Source organism: Hesperophylax consimilis, chromosome 3 (genome assembly GCF_061612785.1).
Source record: "Hesperophylax consimilis isolate HC1 chromosome 3, BYU_Hcon_1.0, whole genome shotgun sequence".
NCBI lineage: Eukaryota > Metazoa > Arthropoda > Insecta > Trichoptera > Limnephilidae > Hesperophylax > Hesperophylax consimilis.
In genome coordinates this window covers 15545828-15567166 of record NC_142838.1, presented here as the reverse complement: position 1 = coordinate 15567166, position 21339 = coordinate 15545828, and the positions used below count along the sequence as shown (strand labels likewise).

Sequence of the window (21339 nt, the reverse complement as noted above, 5' to 3'; positions counted from 1 at the left end):
ACAGAGTTTTGACTGCACATAAATATGTCAAAACGGCAATTTGAAGTAAGCGATAACTATCATGGACTCCAGGAGGCCCTTGATGCTATTATGGCAGAAGAGGACTCAGATGTTGAATTTGATATCGTTGCTCTTCCCCCAGAAACAAGTATCCTCACTGACGAAGAAGAAGGCGATGAAGACAATATTATTACCAATGACATGCCAAGAGATATTCCTGGAAATATCGAAGTTTTTGTAAACAGAAACGAAGAAGATTGGGACAGTTCTGATGAAGAGCCTTTGTCGAATTCCGCTAGAAGGCAACGATGCAATGTTGGGCCCCGTTGGCGTAAATGCGAGCCTAGCTACGATCACATGCCTTTTGATGAGAATAATGTACAACAACGATGCAAAAACCTCATTACTGATCTCAAAGGTAAAAATCCTGTTTCAATTTTCGAGAAGATTTTTGATCAGGAAGTAATCGATATGATTCTTCAATATTCTGATTTGTATGCATCACAAAACAATAAACATGATATCAATATTACCGTTGGTGAGTTGAAAACATTTTTGGGCATTCTATCTCTATCTGGTTATCACACTTTGCCTCGCGAACGTCTATTTTGGTCTTTAGACGAGGACTGTAATGTACCTGTTGTTTCTAAGGCAATGACGATAACAGATTTTTAGATATCAAAAAGTACCAACATTTTTGTGATAATACTGTAGCTGCTGAAACATCAGATAAAATGTTCAAGATGCGAACCCTTGCTGAGGTTCTCATGAAGAAATGTATGCAATGGGGAGTGTTTCACACAAATCTGTCAATAGATGAATCCATGGTGAAATATTTTGGACGTCATCCGTCGAAACAATTTATTCGAGGTAAGCCTGTACGCTTCGGTTATAAAAATTGGATGCTCGCTAGTGCTGATGGCTACTGCTACAATTTTGATATTTATTGCGGCAAGTCGCAAATACCCACCAATGAGCCTTTGAGTACACGAGTTGTGAAAAACCTGTTGAACAAGCTAAACACAGATCCTAGAGACCATGTTGTGTTCTTCGATAATTTTTTCACTAGCTATGCATTGCTGCGGGATTTATGGGAATCTGGCTACAGGAACTGTACGTGAGGGTAGGACCTGCAAATTTCCTCTCACACCCGTCAAGGAGATGAAAAAGAAAAGTCGTGCTGGCTTTGACGACCGGTTCAACACGGTCAATAAAATATTGTTTGTTCGCTGGCTGGATAACAGCGTTTGTACAATGGGAACAAACTACGATAATTTTCTTCCGAGCTCAATCTAAAAGAAGAAAATCGATGAAAATATTCCTCAAATATTTATGAATTACAACAGAGGCATGGACGGTGTCGATCAAGCCGATCAGTCGATTTCAACGTATCGAACTTCAATACGAGGCAAGAAGTGGTGGTGGGTGTTATTTACATACATGTTCGATCTACACATACTTAGTAACGACGTGAAGATGGACCAGCTACAATTTCACCCATCAGCCTCTGTAGTGCTCAATTTACAGTTTGATGGTTTTGGCCACTTTCCGGAGAAGTTGACAAAACAGTTGCGATGCACTATTTGCCATAGTAAGGCACGTGAGGAGTGCAAAAAATGCAAAAAAACTTTGTGTATTGAAAAATCATCCTTCGAGAAATACCATACTGAATGTGCCCAGTGTCCCCATTTGAGCACGGCACTTTTTTTTCTAGTAAATAAAAAAAAATTAAATATATTTTTTTTATTTTTGTTAAAAAACTCTATTTCCTACTACATAAAATGAATTTATTCTTTTTTCTACGATTACTTTAGTCTTGGGCGTAAATGGGTTAATAATAATGTCACGTTGTATGCTGTGTGTTCAGCAAAGCCGCTTAGAAGTACGCTGTGTAAATAGCGCATTCATTTATCCCGAGCACTCCCACCGTTAGTATACATATTACAATATACCAGAATTAAAGCTTTAAGCTCACATAGTGACTTACTGTTCTCGACAACATGTTTTTGTACTTGTATCAAATATTTTTATTTGTTTACCATGGCTTCATTTTATGTGGGCGGAAATTTTGTTGAATTTTACTCTTCTACGTAATTTATTCTTTCATATGAAGATTTACCGAGTTGTTCTTGTTGTTGTTTTTGTTTTGATGTAGAAGACTTAAGTTTTTTGGAACATGTTTCAATATATACCTTTGAAATAAATATAATATATACTAACTGAATGTATATATTTTTTTGATCAGCTTCCCAAAAATTTATCGTTGTTTTCAGTGTTTCAAACGATAACAATCCAAATTTTAAAATGAATATGTTAATTCCATATATAAGTAAACAATTAAAATATTTTAATGTGATCCTGCACCATTTTTTAGAGCAGAAGATTCTCTCAGTATAGCCCGAGCCCTGATAAAGGACGTTGCTAACGGCCGTTGTTTCCGATCCTGCTGATCAACCGTTGAGCCGAAATTTTGGCTCAACATTCCTCAAATGCACAACTAAACTTTTCCTAACGCAACTCTTCGATCAAGCTAGAGAAACCAAACAACTGGATTAACCTTTGGCTCAGTAAAAGGATTAGTTATAAAAGTGTCAACAGAGTGAAACATGACAACAAAATGTCGAACCGCATTTGGCTCACGCACTATTTTTCGTATTACGTATAGCCAATTTTGACATCATTTTTTATCATCAAATCGACATGGACAGCAAAGATAAAGATATTAAAGATAATATTTATAATAGATATAGCGTAATACGCGAACATAATGGACGATAATATCGAGTTACACAGACACCGATAGTCAAGTATTGAATGACCATGATTTCAATTACCTTTTTCGATGGTTAAAAATGCATACTTAATAAAACCAACATTTACAATTTCGATCTATGGTTTATAGCATTCACAATGATTGTAGACAACATTTTTCATTCAAAATATATGTAGATAATACACAAATCCATGGAATTGCAGTATCTTTTTATCTTAATGATATCTGTTGTTATAAATATTTGAATAAATACTTCGCTCGGTATCAAAATTTCGTTTCCCTATTTCTTAGATTTCTTCATTCTGCCATATATAGAAGGGGGTGGCTTACGGAATGGGACGTAAAATTCCGTGTAAAGCCTAGGTAATAAATAAATCGAGAAAGAAGCATATCGACCCACTGAAATCTTTGCAATTGTCTACAATTCAAGAATGTAATTAGTTCAACAAAACATCCACAAATACGCAATGTTATGACACAGTAATGTACTTTGACAGTTATTCCAACACAATTGTAACCAGTAAAGTTAAACCTGCACGTGGGTTTACGTCACTGTGCACTTAGAATGTTTCACACGGCTTAAAATATGTTTATAGTTACATCGTTATCGTTAATGATTTGTTTTTACAATGCTGTTGGATTTATTCGCGCTGTAATATTATTTAATTCGCTTTAGTATTGGCGAATTTTCTGATACTTTAAAAACTATCAATACGTCAGTAAATCAATTAATACTACGCAAAAATACTAAATACAAAGTGTAGCCGTTTGAAACGATTTTACAATCGGTGACTTTATCCACGCTTACCAATTTCTGTGAATGCATTCAAATAATATCATGCCGCCATCTTGACAATAATAAAGCCTCGTTTGACTACATGGTGTTTGGGAAAAAGTCGTGCAAATTATGAACGAAATGTAGTTTTGTAAAAAAAAACTGAATGTCGCTTTCTTTTTTTATTATTTTCTTTTTTAAAATGACGTTTGGGACACAGAGACAAGTTTTTTATACATAGTTAATATTTTACAATTATTTATACGTATTACATAATATTTATATTCCATGAATATTTTTGTAAATCAAACCAAAAAAATTAAGCACGGTGTCCGTAAACTGGTGGTGCAGCAGAAAAATCTAATCAATTGCTGCAGATGGAGAGCCTAAAAAAACAAAGTTTTTTTCGATCTGAGCATTTGCACAAAAAATATTTTGACAACTTTAGAGTGAATAAACTATTGAAACCGGGTCTACGCTTCGACGCATTTTAAAAGACAAATAACAGCGGATAATAATTGAACAAAAAAAAATTGTTTTGACCAAAAAAAATCCAACTTCGATTTTCTCAAAAATGAAAGTTCAAATAAAAAGTCATTACTCAAATTTACTCCAAATGGGAAGTAAATTCACCAGTTATAACCGTTCATACCACGAGTTTCCGAACACCGTGTATATATATTCCAATCTTTCCTTGTATCGTAAATGTTCTTCAAAGGCGATTTTAAATCTAATTAGATTTGAAAATAGCAAGAGAAAATTTATAAAAAAGGTCAAACTGAATACTTTACCAAAATAGTAGGCTCTGCCAATAAGTCATTCTTTTTTTACTAGGTTGTTTGTTTTACTTAATATTTGTGATGATTTGAACAATCACATAAATAAACGAAATGAATGTACTCCAAAAATTTTTTGTTTGGGCTAACAGATAAGATTTATTGACAGGCGGGATTGAAGTGCACATGTTCCCACGGGAATGAAGAAAGAGATCGCATGGCAGTCGAGTCTTGAACTTGGGTACGTCGACAGCTCCGAGAAATCAATACAAATCAGAAGTGTTGTGTGAAATCAGTTAATTATTGAATTCAAATGGTATTAGAGAATATTGTGGAATATTGAATTAAAGAGAAAGATTATTGATCCGGTGTTTGTGTGAAGTGAAAGTGTGTTAGATTAAACGTGATTTCGTAAATATGTAGTTCAAACTAAGTGACTTGTCTTAAAAACATGGAAATGATAAAAATAATGATTGCGTTTTTAAAACAGAGTGAACGTATAAAGGCAGGAAGTGTTTAATCGGGCTAGGTTATTGATTTGGCGAGATGGCATTCTATCCACGGAGACCGAAAACCAGAGAATCAAATAAATTATTAACTGTGGGTTCGAATCCTGACAGATTAGTGAGGTACAATTTTATTTACAGGAATATTTAATTACCCTTTTATAGGCGTAGGGAGGAGGTCGAAAATTAAAGTGATTTAGCTATATAGTGTAACCAGGTAAGCTTCACGCTGAGAATGAGAGAAAACTAACTGGGTGAGTTTTTTATATTATTTATTAAATTCCAGAGGACCCCTTTAAAAGACGGATACAACTAAGTTTACGACACCTGCCGCCCAAATAATGTTATCATTAAAAGGAATACCCTAGACGGATTGTCAATCAGCTGTGAGTGAGAGACAGGCCAATGACCTTTTCATATATTGGCCGAGAGGCGCGGTGTACAGTCAGTCAAAAGGGGAAGTTTTGCTAGCGTATGCCCTCCCGAATTGAAAGCGATCGGATGCAACCAGACGGAACAAAATGAAAACTTTTCTTCTGTTATTTGACTTTCTAATTTAATACTTTTCATCTTTTGTTTGACTTTCTAAGTTACGAATTGGGATGCACAAAAACAAATCTAGAGTCAAAAGAGGGAGGTGGTAATCTCCGAAATAAAACTACCAACCGAACAACTTTTCCCAACAGGTACCTTTCGAGAGGTAGGCAGCCTCTTTAAATTAAATGCAAAAATCAAACCAATTATCCGTTTATACCTACCTGAGAGGATAGGTATTCAGTAGAAGTTACCCATACCTAATACACGAGGATGCTAGTAACCTCATAAAATAATTACTAGAACCAAATATTAAAATACAGACAGTCCTCATCCTAAATTTGGCATCTCGAGTAGACCTTACATATATCTCACATGATAATTGGCTGAATGGGTAGGCACACAACCTATCGCTAAAAAGCAGGCTAAATGTCGACAAGATTTTCGTGTGTTATCTATGTTATTGACCTAGAAAGGGATGTAAATCCCCGACGACGAGGGAGTTACAACGTTTTCTAGAGGTGGCACGTAACTTAGGACCTTACGTGTCACATTTTCGCGACTAGATTCGTGACAAGGGATGTCATGGCTTTCCCCTTCTACACTCAGTAAAGTAGATTTCCTGGAGGTGTATGAGATTGGGGCAATTCTGAAATTGGTGATGAGACCTGGTTTTCTTTATTCTGGCGTGACGGTTGCCGATTTGGAACAAGGGGAGACCCGGCCGGTTGTGATATCCAGACACGCAGATATCGATCGCCTTGTTCAAATTATCATCCATCGGTTTTGTTTGGTAAAGAGGAGGAGCCAATCTTAACTTGAAAAAAAATTCATTTCCTTTCCTCTCTTTCCCCTCCCAAAATATATACATGGATGGCGCCGACAACTAACACCATAAATTTATCGTATGTATATCACATATATAAAATCTAACACTTTATTATATTCACATTACCCTACGATAGATAGAATCGCGTAGCGAGTTGGGGGGAGCAGGCGACTTAGAAGATAAGGTTTATAAAATGGCTTTAAAACACAGCGGTAATGGATTCAACTCACTCTATCTCAAAAGAACCAAGGGATACCACACAAACATAGATAACTAGGTTTCTAAACCGAGAAACAAAAAACCAACACAACGTTCGGTGAAGCCTTTTTATACTGAACCGTCACGTGAAATGAGTACGTTCAAGGTCGTACGTCACGTAGACAAACTAGGATGTACACACTTGAAGGGGTGTGTAATAAAGAGAGAGGCAAGGGATTGAAAGACGGCAGGGAGGACCTTCCTACCCCGGATATATACATAACCAAAGCCTTATGGAAAAGTTACCTATGGGACTTAAAGAAAATTTATCGTATAAAGAAGAGAAGGAAAAAGTTTGAAATAGAAAGGGTAGATCATTACATATTTACGATTTCTGATTTTGTATGTTCATTGTTGTAGTGACACGAAGAACGCACATTTGACGTTGTATTTTCACACGTTCATTAATTTACAATTACCGCCCTCTAGCGATAAAAAAAATTAGCTTAATGAGCTTAATAATTAAAATTGTTCAAGGTTATAAATGTGTGTGATTTTATATCGATATCCCTAGCACGATTGCGCTATTGATAGCCGAACTGATATTGACATGAAATAAATAAGAAATCGTTTTATTATGGCAATACAAGCGGATCTGTCAATTCCTAAACGTCAAAAGGCTACGTAAAAATTAAAAATACTTATAAATTGATAATTTTGAATTGAAATACTATTTTTAATATACATTGGCAGTCCGCATGTATTTTTTGACACTAAAAATTGAGTCAATTAGTTAATGAAGTATTTAGTAATAACTAGTGATATTTGAACGACTTTCGATTATCCAAGCTGGAACGGAATCAAATGATCGCATATATGATTCGTTTCGATTATTTGAGCTACGTTAATTTTGTTATGTTAGTATGCTTTCCCGCCAAGCTTTAATTTTAAATTGATTTTAATCTGAACGAAAACATAAATATGTCTACCCCCATATTTGTCATTCAATATTTGTCTGTCGCCGCCTGTGTAACTCGATATTATCGGCCTGGTTTTCAAATCTCAGTCTGATATCGATCGTAGCATTGATAATTTGCTTCGTTATTTCTTATAAATTAATGTTATCCATTTCCCGAAATATCATTCAGTGCCAACCTATTTCAAGTCATAAGTTGTAAACACGCCGATTTAGAATTAACTACGAGAATTTTTCAGCAACTTTTATAAGGTACCTATTTTTTATATTTGGAAAACAACATTTTCAAATTAAAAAGTCATTATTTTTTTGTTTTCGTTAGGGTGAAATAAATCACGCAGATTTTTTTGTAGAAATCATAAATCATTTGATAACAACAAAAATAATTTCTTTATTCCAAGTGTGATGTATTTTTGTTCACAAAAATTATTCTCCGCTTTGTCTATTACAACCTTTTTATATTTTTACATTGGTTTTTGATTACATCTAAATAAGTCTACAAAAAAGTTTTTTAAGATCTGTCGGGTATCTGCTGTTACATCCTGTATATGAAAAAAATATGAAAAATTTAAAATAGTAATTGACTGACACAGACATATACACTTAGATAGTAGGAATAGGAAGAGTTTGAATGTGAACCTTTGTTCTGTTCAGGATCCTAAGAATGGCCTCACCAATAAACCTGTTTTAAATAATAAACAACCATCAATGTATCGTACGTGGCAGTACAACAGTTGCTTAAATTTAATTTGGTTTAATTTAAATCACGTTTTCTAGTAAGGTGGAAGATGTAACATGCAACAGTACCTTACGATAAAAAATATGATGTCAGAGCGGGTGGGTTGATTAAATTTTTACACCGGATTCCGAGTTTCGGATGACAATCAAAGCAATAAATATCTATATCGGGGGTAGCTAAGGGGAGGGGGCTGGGTGGCCACGTTTCGCGCAGGATCAAGAGGTGAAAGGTCGTATTGGGGCAATGATAATCTACAACCAAATCATATATTATTATCATTATATTTTGTAGGGCGGCAGGGTAGGGATTTGTTATGTTTTGAGTGATTTCTTACACATATTTTATTTTTATTTTGAAATTTGTATAACTTTATGAGTAAAACCTTAAAATGTAATACTTAATCATTGAAGGCAGTATGATCGACTCTCAAACGAAAGATGGGAAAGAGAAAAGACTGAAAAAAAGATTCATTTCAATTAAGAGTCGTTAATATATCTTCAATGATTAAAGACATCTTTTGTACCGTCAAAGGCAGACAGAAGTCATAGTTGTAGATAGCAATCGGGGCCGGCCTTGTGCGGGCGCAAATGGAGCAGTCCGCTCCGGACGCCGAGGTGCAAAGGTGCCAAAACGCTCATAAAAACTAACACCTAACAGTCTTAACACATCGCCCTTGAGATTGTTTTTCATGTAAACGGCGCTAAGCAAAAAAAAAATATCCGAATATTATTGATTGTAGTGATCACCTACCTAGACGTCTACTGGTTTTGACAAGGGGCACCAGAATTTCACTCGCGCCAGGCGCCGTTTGGCTAAGGGGCGGCCCTGATAGCACTATTTGTATCGCAAATTTCAATGGCCGGGTATTTTTCAACACTTTCCCCTCTCTAAAACCTTTAGTCTAATTGGGGACCCCAGAGTTCTAGTGGATCCGGGCAGTTGAGTTCTTACAAAAAAGTCTATAAAGAAGACAACGACCAAAACGAATCACTCATACCATAGTTCACAAAACATAAAGATTAGAAGAATATTCACGGCAACAATTGTTCTGAAAATATTGGGATTCTACTTTAATTGTGCTAAAGTGGGTTTTGTTATGATAATGGAATTGCCGAGAATAGAACCCGTGTCGCCTCGGATCGAAACCCAGCCATTATTATTTTAACTTATAAAGAGGTAGTGCTGTCTTTTCACTCAAATAAAGAATCTGATTTTATGAAGATTTAATAAAGATATCGTGTAGTATTGGATGCTTATTAAATTTATAATAAATCACTTTTAGAAAATGAGCTTTGTACTAAATCACGGACTTTTAGGAACGTGCTTGGAAAAATATTAATCGAAAATAAGTTTCTTTAATATCAGTCTTGGGTATTGCCTGCGCAATTTGTAATAACATTATTCAACCTTTACTTTGATTTGATACGATAAAATAAACTTTGAATAGAATAAATTAAAATACTAAAAAGTTGAAAACAATTTTATGAGAAAGCCCAGCGTTTGGGGTGAGCGATTTAATGTGATTTATTAATTAAATTTAATGTTATTATTTTCGTTTAAATAGCATAGCCCAGGGAACAAAAGACAACAAACGATCCCCCAATATTGACATTGCAAAGTTCTACACGGAAGATGAGTACAAAAGTAATTTTACTATTGCGTTACCAACGAAGACTTAAATAATAAGAATTTATTTGTCAAAAAATCTACAATTTCTTTTAGCGCTACAAATAAAGGCCATTACAGATGACTGGTTTACTAAGTAGTTTTTAAGAAAACTTGTGGAAAGGCATCGTACAATAGTCTTGAGTTAAGGAAAATACCGTCCAACGGCCGAGCCTTTTGACGCGATGACTTCAGTCAATATCGGGCCGTCCAGCCGTTTGTAGACGCCTTACAAAAGTAACTAATAAATCGAATTTAAAAATATTGAAGTGTTACCATTATTGTATTTGATATTTTTCAATATTCGATTGATTCCTTTGATCAAACAGTTAAAATTTTGATTTGAAAATGTAATTTTTCAAACTCGTTTTAAAATAAAGGTCACTAATTTTTTTTCCGAAGCTTTCAGTCCTTCAATTTGTGGGTAGGTTTGAGAATGAAGAAAAAGATGAAATACAACTCTAAAATAGTACTGATACTATTCATTAAACGTTATTTCATGATACCTCACATTTGCCAAGTTCAAAAACAATTAAATGGAATGAATTTTTTTTTTCAAACTGCTACTGAGTTCTTTTGACTGTCTGAAAGTGCCCATAGCGAGATTGCTAATTCAATTTAAAGTCAATTTAAAAATTTAATAAATAATTTTTTTTTTAAAGTGGTTGTAACCATATAATACATTGGAATTTTACAATACGTCAGTTGTTTAAAAAATAAAGAAATCCTACTTATTTTTAACGTGGGTAAGAAGCAATCTGATAAATTATTCATCGCTCTCTACCAGTTATACTACACGACCTATTCTTGTTCCGGAAACGGAAGAGCTTCCGACCGGAAAGGACGCAAGGACGGCCTTTATCACTATTCCGCCGTCCCGTCATTTTGTTATGCCTAATGACGTTTTCCGGCATCAAGTCAACGGCGTATACCACGATTATACCATGTTCATACCCATTCTACCCGCAGAGGAAACGAAGCCGTTTTATGGAAAAATAACATTTTGTTTCACTTAATATTTTCAGTGTACCCTTTATAAAAAAATGATAGAAATTAACAAGCTAATTTCGAAGGCGCTTTCAAAGTTGTTTATTAAATTTATAATGCTGCTTTCCGGGAGCACATTGGCACAACGGAATAACATGTAATACCACGTTTATACCACATTTATGCTACGTTTAGACCACAATTGTACGAAATTTATTCCACATCTATGGTCATTAGACGTATATTTGTGTTTTTAGATACAGAACCTCATTTAAATTGCGGGATACTGAAATAAAGGAGATAACGGAAAAATTAACTAGCGATTTAAGACAGCGAAACGCCAATTTACCAAACGAAGTCATTAGAAAAAAGTTTTTTTGTTCTTCTTTCTAGAAGGTAGGACTAGGAAAAGTAGGAAGTCGATCGATGTGACTCGTAGCTACGGAGCTTTAACGAGACTTCTGAAATGCTAATAATATCCATCCGTTCAATTTCAGTGGGAGTTTAGTTTATTTCAGGCTATTCTGTTACAACAATTTTCAGGCAATATTGAAACCATAAATTGACTTGGTTTATTATCATTTTATTAAATTAAACCAGTCAAATTTCTTGTATTTACGGCATAGGAGAAACCACAGACTACTTAAACAAGTTCCTACATAATTTTTTTGAATCGGAAAATCGAAAATCGAAAAAAAATAAATAATGTATTTAACCTGCAAATATTTCATACAAAGAGATAAGATTATAGAATTATCAATTTCTAACAACTGTGAACATTATACGAGAACAATTTAATATAACATTAAAAACACTTGCGGAACTGATTAGGTAAAACTTATAATGAAGACTAAAGAAAAGTTTGTTAAATTTAAATTTATGATAAGGATTTGATTATATGTATTGACCTTGATTAAATAAGAAAGGTATTCTAATAAACATAGTTGTAGATTTCCTTTTTTTTATTTACTACGCATGTTATGTTTATTGGTTAGTACGACCGAGTTGTTTGAGCTTAGAGAGTGGGATTGGCCTTGATTTGTTCTGATACAGTGGGAATTTAGAAGTCGCAATGTCATGGAACCTACTAGAGCAAAGTGATGCTATTCCCACCGAAGTTCCGAAAGAATTTGTGAATTTAAACGAAATTTTTAGAAAAACTTGCAGCTGAATACAGATCGTAATTAAATGGCTGTCTTAAGGGATCAGTTTACGGGCAGCCTTCTGTCCAAATGTGGCAATATTTACTGGCCTCCTTGCTCCTTATGTGACTCAAGTCCCGAGAGTATGTTGACAAGCCAGACTGCCTTGAAGATCTCAAGAGGAAATTCAGGCGGAAATTCAGTATTCCATGTCAGATTTAAATTGACGCTACTCAGTTTTCGGGTCCGGCTACAATCATGCATAAATTTAAATGGCTAAAATCTGAGCGACAGTGATATGATCTTCAAAATTTAAGCTGCCAACAAAAATTAGCAACCAAATTGCACTATTTGTTTTCATAAATAAAAATCTTTTTGATCAAAACTGACCTGGTATATCTTATTTGAAAACCTTACGATTCTTGTGACGGACCCAGGATATATCCAATTTGGGAGGCGGTTATAGCTACCGCAGAACCAACACCGGATCGGGAGAGACAGGTTGAGTGAGACCTTTTAACTTCTCGAGCCAGACTCTCTCAACTCATCGCCCTGAACTAAAGAAGGAGAGATGGATTCACACGTCAGTCAATCCTAGATACAATGACCCCCAGATTCCTACTCACCAGCTTGCTTGTTTACTTTTGAGAATTTCTTCTTCTCTTTTTTTCTTAAATAGACCCTCCAAACAGCATCCCAAAATATTTCAGAGGCCTTGAGGAAAATGATTTTCCTCTGGGTCTGGGTTCTGAGTGTAGAGGTAATGCAAAAAACTGATTTTATACAGGAGCCGTACTAATAATTTTGCATTACAATTATTTTATAGATACACAGCAAAAATAAACGTGAACAGTTTTTTGTAAGGCATGTTTGTATTTAGCAAACTTTAATTACGATACATTGGGTGTTTTACAGAACATAGCATAATTAAAGCAGCGATAAAGATTCAGATATAAAATTATAAAAGATAAAACCATGTTAAGGTCAGGTTAGGTTAAATTGGGTTAGGTTAAATTGGGTTAGGTTAAATTGGGTTAGGTTAGGTTATTTAAAAAAAAATGCTTTTCAGCAATGTTCCGTTTTGGATGTACTTGATTCACTTTAATGAGTGATTCCTCGCATTATTTGGAGTAAAAAATGTTAATGAAATTTTGGTCTCCGGTGACTACCTTGATGTTTTTAATTTTACGATTTTTTTTAAATAACGCCCTCTATTTTAAATAAATTATTATTTGTATAAAAAAGCAGTGTGTTTATGTCATATTTCATTACTTCAGTGAAACAAATTCTGATTTCGAAATTAATTTTAGATGTAAAAGATTAATTTTGTGTTGTCTTAAATAGCTTACATAGTATGTCTTTGGAAAATATACAGTTTTCACGTTAATTTGGACCAACGTTGAAAACATTTCTAATATGGAATCCGTTAGTTCAATTCCGTGCCATGTTTATATTTTTGGAAAACCGATTTCAGGAGCCTTAAAATAGGAATAGTTTATAAAATTATAAACAATTATATTACTTGTACACGATTTTTTAAAATTATTTCTTTGTACACTGAAAACTAACCCAGAAACAATCTTTTGCATTTTTTAAGTGATAAACTGAAAAATCCGCCTTATTACGCTGCAGTTACTGTTAAAACATATTTTTCTTTGACAAATTAGAGATACGATCAGAAAGCTACCTTTCGAATGAACACCGTTACCGTTAGTAAACTTGAAAAATCACGAAATCTTAACAAAATTTTTACGTGGAATTAATTGGGTTTTAGAAAAAATGATCAATTTGTGCGTATTTTGCATTGGAAATGTTCATAGAAAAAAATCATTCTGTATCAAAACCATCAAATTACAGAGCCAGAGGCAAACAACCAATTTGAATTAAACTTATTTGAGAGCTGTAAAAAGAGGTAGAAACGATATCACGTCTGTACGAGTCAGATAAACGTGCCTCTCCTTGTGATGAATGGGTGGATTCTAGGGAACTGTGGACATTCGTATAAGAACAGTTTTATGGTTACAAATTGAATAGAGGTTGAATGTAGATTTACAATCTTGACAAGGAAAAAGATATTGGGGGAAAGAAATAAAGGAGAATCTACTACCAGCTTAATCGATTTTTACAATTTCCACTTCGGTAATGAAATAATGGAACATTAATAATAATTTTAGAACCATTAAACTCGGCGTGCTACTAAAATATTTTTAATTTGGAAAAAAAACACTTTCAGGCTTGAGTTTTGATCATAAGAAATGGCTTCGTTAATGTAAATTAATTACAAAATTGAATTAACTTTAAAGCAATTTGATCTTTGTAAAAGTTTTACCATGGCCCTTGGTGGCGTTTCATGAAAATGAAGTAATATGATATATTGATTCATAATTAAATTTAAGGGGGTTTCCGAGAAGTAATTTTATTTAACGGCCAAACAAATATGCTTATAAGCAAATCGTCATTGATTTTACAAAAAATATCTAAAGCAATAATCAAATTATTAGAATAGAATGCTTCTAAAAAATTCAAATATTTTTTTTTAATCGAGGGTAGCTTTTACACGAACTCCACGACCGTCTTTCCAAGCGTATAGCACACCTATTAAATATGTCAAATTATGTAAATTGGGGACCTTGTTCAGATGTCTTGTCGTTATATATAAGCATTTAAAAATATTATTGTTGAGTTTTAAATTAGGTGAGAAGGAGACAACTTATAAGGGTGAAACAACTTAGTAGTTTGATTTTATTAATAACTAAAAATGACACATTTTACTTCTATGCTAGTAGTTTTACATATGAAAAACTACGTGATGTGACTTCTCTTCTGAAACAGTCTACGAAAGTAATCCACACAGGCGCACATAATATATTCTAATATCTTCTATCTATAACATCTATTATATAAATAAGAATGTCCGGGTTTGGGTATGTTTTTAATAAAAAAGTTCAACTTTGAAACAGTAGGTTGAGGTAGGTCACAAAAAAACTCCACCTCCATATCCCATCTCTTAAAACAGAATAATTTTTGATGAAATTTAGTAAAATTGACATTCAAAATGAGAGAAAAATTATAGTCTACATGTAATAAAAAAAAACTTTAAAAACGCCGGGGATTTCAGCTAGAAGTATATAAATACATATTGTCTGATTTCCGCCATCCCATCAATATAGGCTAATGTAACTTTTTTTCTTACATAAATATTATATATATTCACTAAATAATTAAAATACCTAAGTGAAAACCTATTATTGGTCAAATAATTAACACTTACTACACCATACCTTCTAATAATTATAACTGTTGGTTTTCCAAATAAAATATTTACACTACTGGTTACCTAATCGTTCATCTGTATTTGAAAAGCTCATTTTTTTGTATTTCTCAAAAAAAAGTTCACGACCGTCTGTAGGTACTCACAAAGGAAAGTATGTTAGAATATAATATTACAATAAATAAATATTTATCTTTCCAACATTTTCAATTCTAACTCTTTTCACGAATATAAAACAAAATTTCTCTGACATACGAGTTAACACAAGCTGCAAATCCCACTCCAAAACTTTGTAGGCTTCCCATTGTGTGTGGACCGCGCAGTTTGTAGTTTCTGGCTGTTTTTCGTTCCATTTTAACGTCAACCTAGTTGCGAGAGTTTTTTCTGCTCCAATTGGGGTTTTTATTTCATGCTAAACCACTATTTTTTTAATGAGATGACTGCACCAAAGTGACGAACAAACGATATCAGAAACACTGTGCAGTTTCAAAAAAGAAAAATGAAGTTAAATTTTGTAATTAATGTTATATTGGTATCCCCCACGAGGGTTACAACACAGTTACTGGCATTCTTTAAACATCGGTATAACAAGTTTGGCAGATGCTTTTGGTATTGCGCTGATGAAAGAACACAGGTCAGAATCGAAGCGTTGCCTGAAATGGATTTAGCCATGTTTTGTGACCAGATCTGATGCCTCAGTAGCAGTAATAGCAAGTTACTTCCCAATTTTCTCGCTTCTGCCACTTTCCCTCTCTACTCATTAAGCTTCAAAACATTCCTCAATTTTATTTTATTGAAGATATGTACCATATTCCCAATGTTTCTGGACAATTCGGACTGTTTGTGGTAGGCACTAACATTGTAAAAAGAAAAGAATAAATAGTACCACAACCTGACACTTTCATTTCAAAGATAGAAATTTGTCGATTGAAACAAGCGCATTCATCAAACTATCAGACGAATAGTCCGGTTTTTAATCGAAATAAAAATAACATCAAATACTTGCTAACTCGCCACTTAATTGAGCTCTTTTTTACGAGAGGTATTCTTATGAATCCCGGAAAACTGTACCACGACTCAATTAATTATTTTTGGTCAGGAGATATTTTAGAAAAATTTCGCCATAAATTATCCAATAACTGTTATAACATTACCTGAGACATGAACGGCGTCTCACAGTCCGACATCTAGACTTAGACATATATACCTACACCTACTAACTACCCAGCATCTTATTTTTCTCGTGGTACATGGTCAAAAGTCTTGCGATCATTTTATACGCTAGGAATCGTATTGGGGGAGCCGTACCGTGGGAACTGTATCACGCGAGTCGTATCGGGTGAGCACAGTATTCTCATACACTCATGTACTCTGCGGCTCCAGATCAATTGAGCCGTCGTTCAATTGAGTCGACTCTTTGAGCCGTATGATTATATTGAGCTGGTATAAAATTAGTCACGACCCATCGCTATTGGCCAGAGAGCGAAGATATTATTAACAATCTTACAACACTGTCGCGAAGGTAATTCTATACATCATCTCTCTTCTCATCTAAAAGGTGGTATACGCTCTATTTGTCTAATATAATTGGTAGCCCAAAGCATCTATTCTCAGCGTCCATTATTTCCATTACGCTTCTCAAAGCTTTGCAATCTCGTTCATTCTCACACAGCTACATTTATCCGGCTGTACCTACCTAATGAGCTATTGTATTTCTTAACGCAAGTCTTTGCTAAACTATCAAATTACAAGACTCTGGAGTACTCTGTACCGACTACCTCAGGCCAAACTATTGCCCACATTATATTACTATTATTATTGTTTATGTACCTTGTTGAATTTGCTTTCTATGTTCCAAGGAGAACTACGTAATACTAAAATTTTGTTTAATTTAAACAACAATAATTTTAGAACTAAGTCATTCAGAAACTCTCTTGTGTCTATGTTACATGATAATAACATTTAATGATGAAATTTCCAACCATTTTGGACCCATTTTCCAAGAATATTTTTCTTTAACGCATCCCCACCCATCAGTTAACTCACGTATGTTGAAAGCCCGGCAGATGAAAATTCACTAGGCCCAAGGACAAAGCAATACATTCTGTTGGTTCCTATATAGTTCGCAATATCAAATTCCAAGGAAAATTGTTGTCACTTAATCTTAAAATTTTAGGTACGTTTAAAATAAAGTAAGTGTACAAAGTATGCCTTTCGCCCAAAAGCGTGTTAACGCTTAATCGCCCCACAACGTCTTGAATTGCCCACTGGTGGGCGATATTGCCCTTGTTGCGAAACACTGATGCACTTACAATAAACGCAGTAGTGGTGAATTTTTAAAATGGTTAAGAAAGACTGGCTTAATAAATATCTTTGTAATCTTCACAATTTTTAAATGATTTTTTGTATTTGAAACATTTTGTTTGTTTTAAAGATGTAAAATTTACAGTTAAGATTCTTTATCATTCAAATCAAATTCATCACACTCGACCAGTCGGACTGCTAGCCGATCGCCCTACCCACCTGATAATCGACCACCTCAAATACGGCGATTCCGAAACGAGTAATATATATTTTTAATTCTCTTTGTCTTTATTCCTGGTAAAAGTATAACTTCGTCTCATTGCTGAAATAATATAACTAAAACGTTTTTTTTGCTTTCCTAAAATATATTTTTTTTTTACATTAAACCCACACAGGACGTCCTGAGGAAAATAATTACCTTCAGGGCTTAAGTCATGTTTTGAGATGCTGTGTGGAGGATCCTTTTAAGGAAATAAAGGAGAAGAAGTTCTCGGAAGAAAAAATGTATGAGGGGTAGATAGGAATCTAGGGATCAGTATGTCCAGTAGTGACGGATGAATGGATATATTCCTCCCACTGTGGCGCAAGACGATAGGTCAAGAGACCAGTTGGAGAGTCTCCTCAAACCAGGTTCTCCGGATCTGGCAGGCCACGCAGCTGGTGATTTTCCCCTATCTTCTTCTTATGGGTTTTTTTTGTTGTCTACCTCTATTCTTATGTACACGTAAATAAATGTTTAAGATATATTTTTATCATGATTTTTTATTTTAGGGATGCCCTTCCCCAAAGTAAAAGAATGATGAAAATATTCGCAAAAAAAAAGATATTATTTTCAGCAATAATTTCAACAATACCATCAATGTAGTATTTTTCAATTTTTCAACTCTAGCTCAGTGGGAAGTCACGGACCGCTACTGGTAATAATATATTTTTTAAATCACCTTCGTCTGGCGGACCTGGAAGTAGCATGGAGTCATCTCTATACCACGCGCTGACCGCCACGTGATCCTTCACGGCCGGAGGCACGTTGCACGTCAGTACGGCCGTGCCCCCCGGGCTGGCACGGGTGCCCGAAACCTGCACGCTCCACTCCTGCCATACCACTGAAACAAAAGGAAAATCTATGAATATCATAAATTCAACGAAATAAAGAGAAAAAATGGTAAAAAAAGGAAACAAGGCTGTAAAAGGAAAGAATACATTATTATAATAATGCTTTGTAAAGTTGCAGCTGAAAAATATTTCTTTATTAAATTATTTATTTTTTCAGACCGTACAGAAATATTGTTTTAACAAAGGGTTTCAGATATCTATAATACCTTATTCAGGTCCCCGATACCTAACTGTTTTGAGTCTTCTTCTTCTTTCGTATGGTGGGGGGTCAGAGGGGGACATCTAGATCTGCGAGCCATATTAGGGCCTCAGGCGTCGCCATGTGAACCTCATCAATCCCGCCGGGGAATGAATGGAGCGGGCATTCGTTGACCACATGTTCGGTAGTCTGCACCGCACCACATTCACACATCGCCGACTCTTTAAGGCCCCATCTGTGCATCATGTGGGCACAGCGGCTATGGGAGCACCTTAACCTATTGATGGCGGACCAGGTTTTGCGAGGCAGTGAGAACCCAGGCTGTTTTGAGTTAAATTTTACTTTTACAATATTTTCAGCATAGTTAGTTATAATTTGTTATTTAATTGTTTTTGTGTAATCTTTAAAAATAATAATAAACTTTAATAACTTTACTAATCAGATGTGACACGAACAGCTGTCGTGCTTTATAAAAATGTGATTAACCTTTATTGCGGAACTTTATAATAACTGCTTTTCATTTTTAAATCGAGATTTACGAATACCAATTACAATTATAATAACTTCATAATAACATTCAATAAATTACTCATAATTTTAATTTTAGCTGCACTATAATTGAGCACTGGGTATCAAAAGTTGAGCAATAAACAGTTGCTAATTTTATCAGAATATCTTAAAATTATTGGTAATTCGGTTAAAAAGGGGATAGCAGGCCGTTTCCTGATAAACTTTTAGAACATTCCTAGTAAATCGGAACTCGCGTTCATGCAACTGAATTTACCTTTTAATATATGATGACGGAATGCAAAAATATTAATATTTTTATGAACACGTGCTATGACATCGTAATAATATATTCGTATTTATGTATTAAGTTTATCAGGAAACCTATTAATTCATTCGTTAAAATTTAGCAATTCTGTTTTAACCTATTATAAGAAACCTTTTAATTCATAATGAAGAGATTTTATTAAATAAGCAATACTCTTTTTTCCAAGATAAGGTGTTTTTTAAAAAATTAAGCTTGTAACAGAGGCGTTTTCAAAAAATATACTTTTTTGTTTGTTTAAGGATCCCATGATCAATAATTATATGAACAAAACTCCGTTTACCTACATAGTATACAATTTCCTCCACAGTGAGCGATAAAAACCAGGACAAAGCCCCACTTAGTCGATATGCTAGCTGGAACAATCTGGGGATGCGACGCCAACAACCTAAGAACGGCATCTATTTCCCTGGTTTTCTCAACGGCTGAATACTGTACTCCGCTAGAAACGCCCACACTTACATGATGGATATTCAACTTAATGTCAGAATGCAAACTATCTACATCTCTCCCTTGGATTCCCGTACTTGCAAATATAACCCCGCTAAATATCAGAGATTGCAACATTGAGGGAATACAAGAAGGCGCTGCAAAAAAACGCAATAACTTTGCACAATAATGTCGTCTCTCACCCTGCAAGTCCCAAAAACCATTATTGATGGAAGGAGAGAGGCTCTTCCGAGTACCTCTCACCCTAGGAGATAGGGGAAAACTTGAGTGGCAATCGGCCGATGTGATAAATGCCCATCTCGTGCACGACCCCACTGAGAGACAGCATGTATTCTCACTGCCTCATAAACTCTGGTCCGCCATCAATAGGATAAGGCCCTGCCACAACCACTGTACACATATGATGCACAGGTGAGGCCTTAAAGAGCCGGCCATATGTGAATGCAGTGTGGTCAAATAATACCCGCTGCATTTATTCCCCGGCGGGAGTGGCAAGGTCCACAGGGTGACGCCTGAAGCCCTAGATTGGCTCACTAACCTAAATGTTCCTCTCTGACCCCCCCCACCATATGATAGAAGATGAAGACTTTCTCAACACTAAAAACATACTAAAATGTACTAGTAATTGTCTTTCTGAAAACACTAGGATACTTTTTATGTATGACTTTTCATAGCAGCCAGCGATTAGACACTTTGAGAAGAACGTGTTATTCGTGTCAAATCATCAAACTGCTAAAACGTGTATTTTATGAACCCATATTTTAATTTCATAATATTTACCACACCGTATAATGAGACAAATTCTGAATATATTATTGTAGATAATATGTTATAAAACAATTATAAACGTCTGGGTAACGTTCCTAAAAACAATGTTAAAAGTTAATTTCCAATGATATTATAAAAATATTCATACTAAAATGTAGCACCACTAACGAAAAGAAAATCCATTCAAAGCATATGTTTGTTCGAATGACATAGCTATCTAAAAATAAAATATATACCTATCTATCTGAAATAACTATCGAGAGAATGACCACTGGACCTAGTTCAATTAAACCATGCACGTTGTCTCAGTAACGTATCCAATTATTTATACATATTTGAATATGTATAAATAATTAATTATAATGTATAATAATTAATAATGCGTTATTCGAGATTTTCGAGACCCCTGTTAATACTCGTATATCGGTGCCTTTGAGAGTACTATAATGTGACACAACAAAATAGCCATACCTTGACTGGCCACCCTACCATACACTGCGTG

General features: G+C 34.7%; 1 protein-coding gene across 1 annotated transcript in view; it reads right to left on the bottom strand.

Moving 5' to 3' along the window:
- Positions 1-21339, bottom strand: part of LOC149425015 (cell adhesion molecule Dscam1-like) — a 394348-nt gene that overhangs the window by 110192 nt on the left and 262817 nt on the right. The window contains exon 21 of the mRNA XM_089647487.1: positions 18417-18578. Within this exon, the coding sequence (XP_089503613.1) occupies positions 18417-18578 (162 nt within the window). The remainder of the gene's footprint in view (positions 1-18416; positions 18579-21339) is intronic.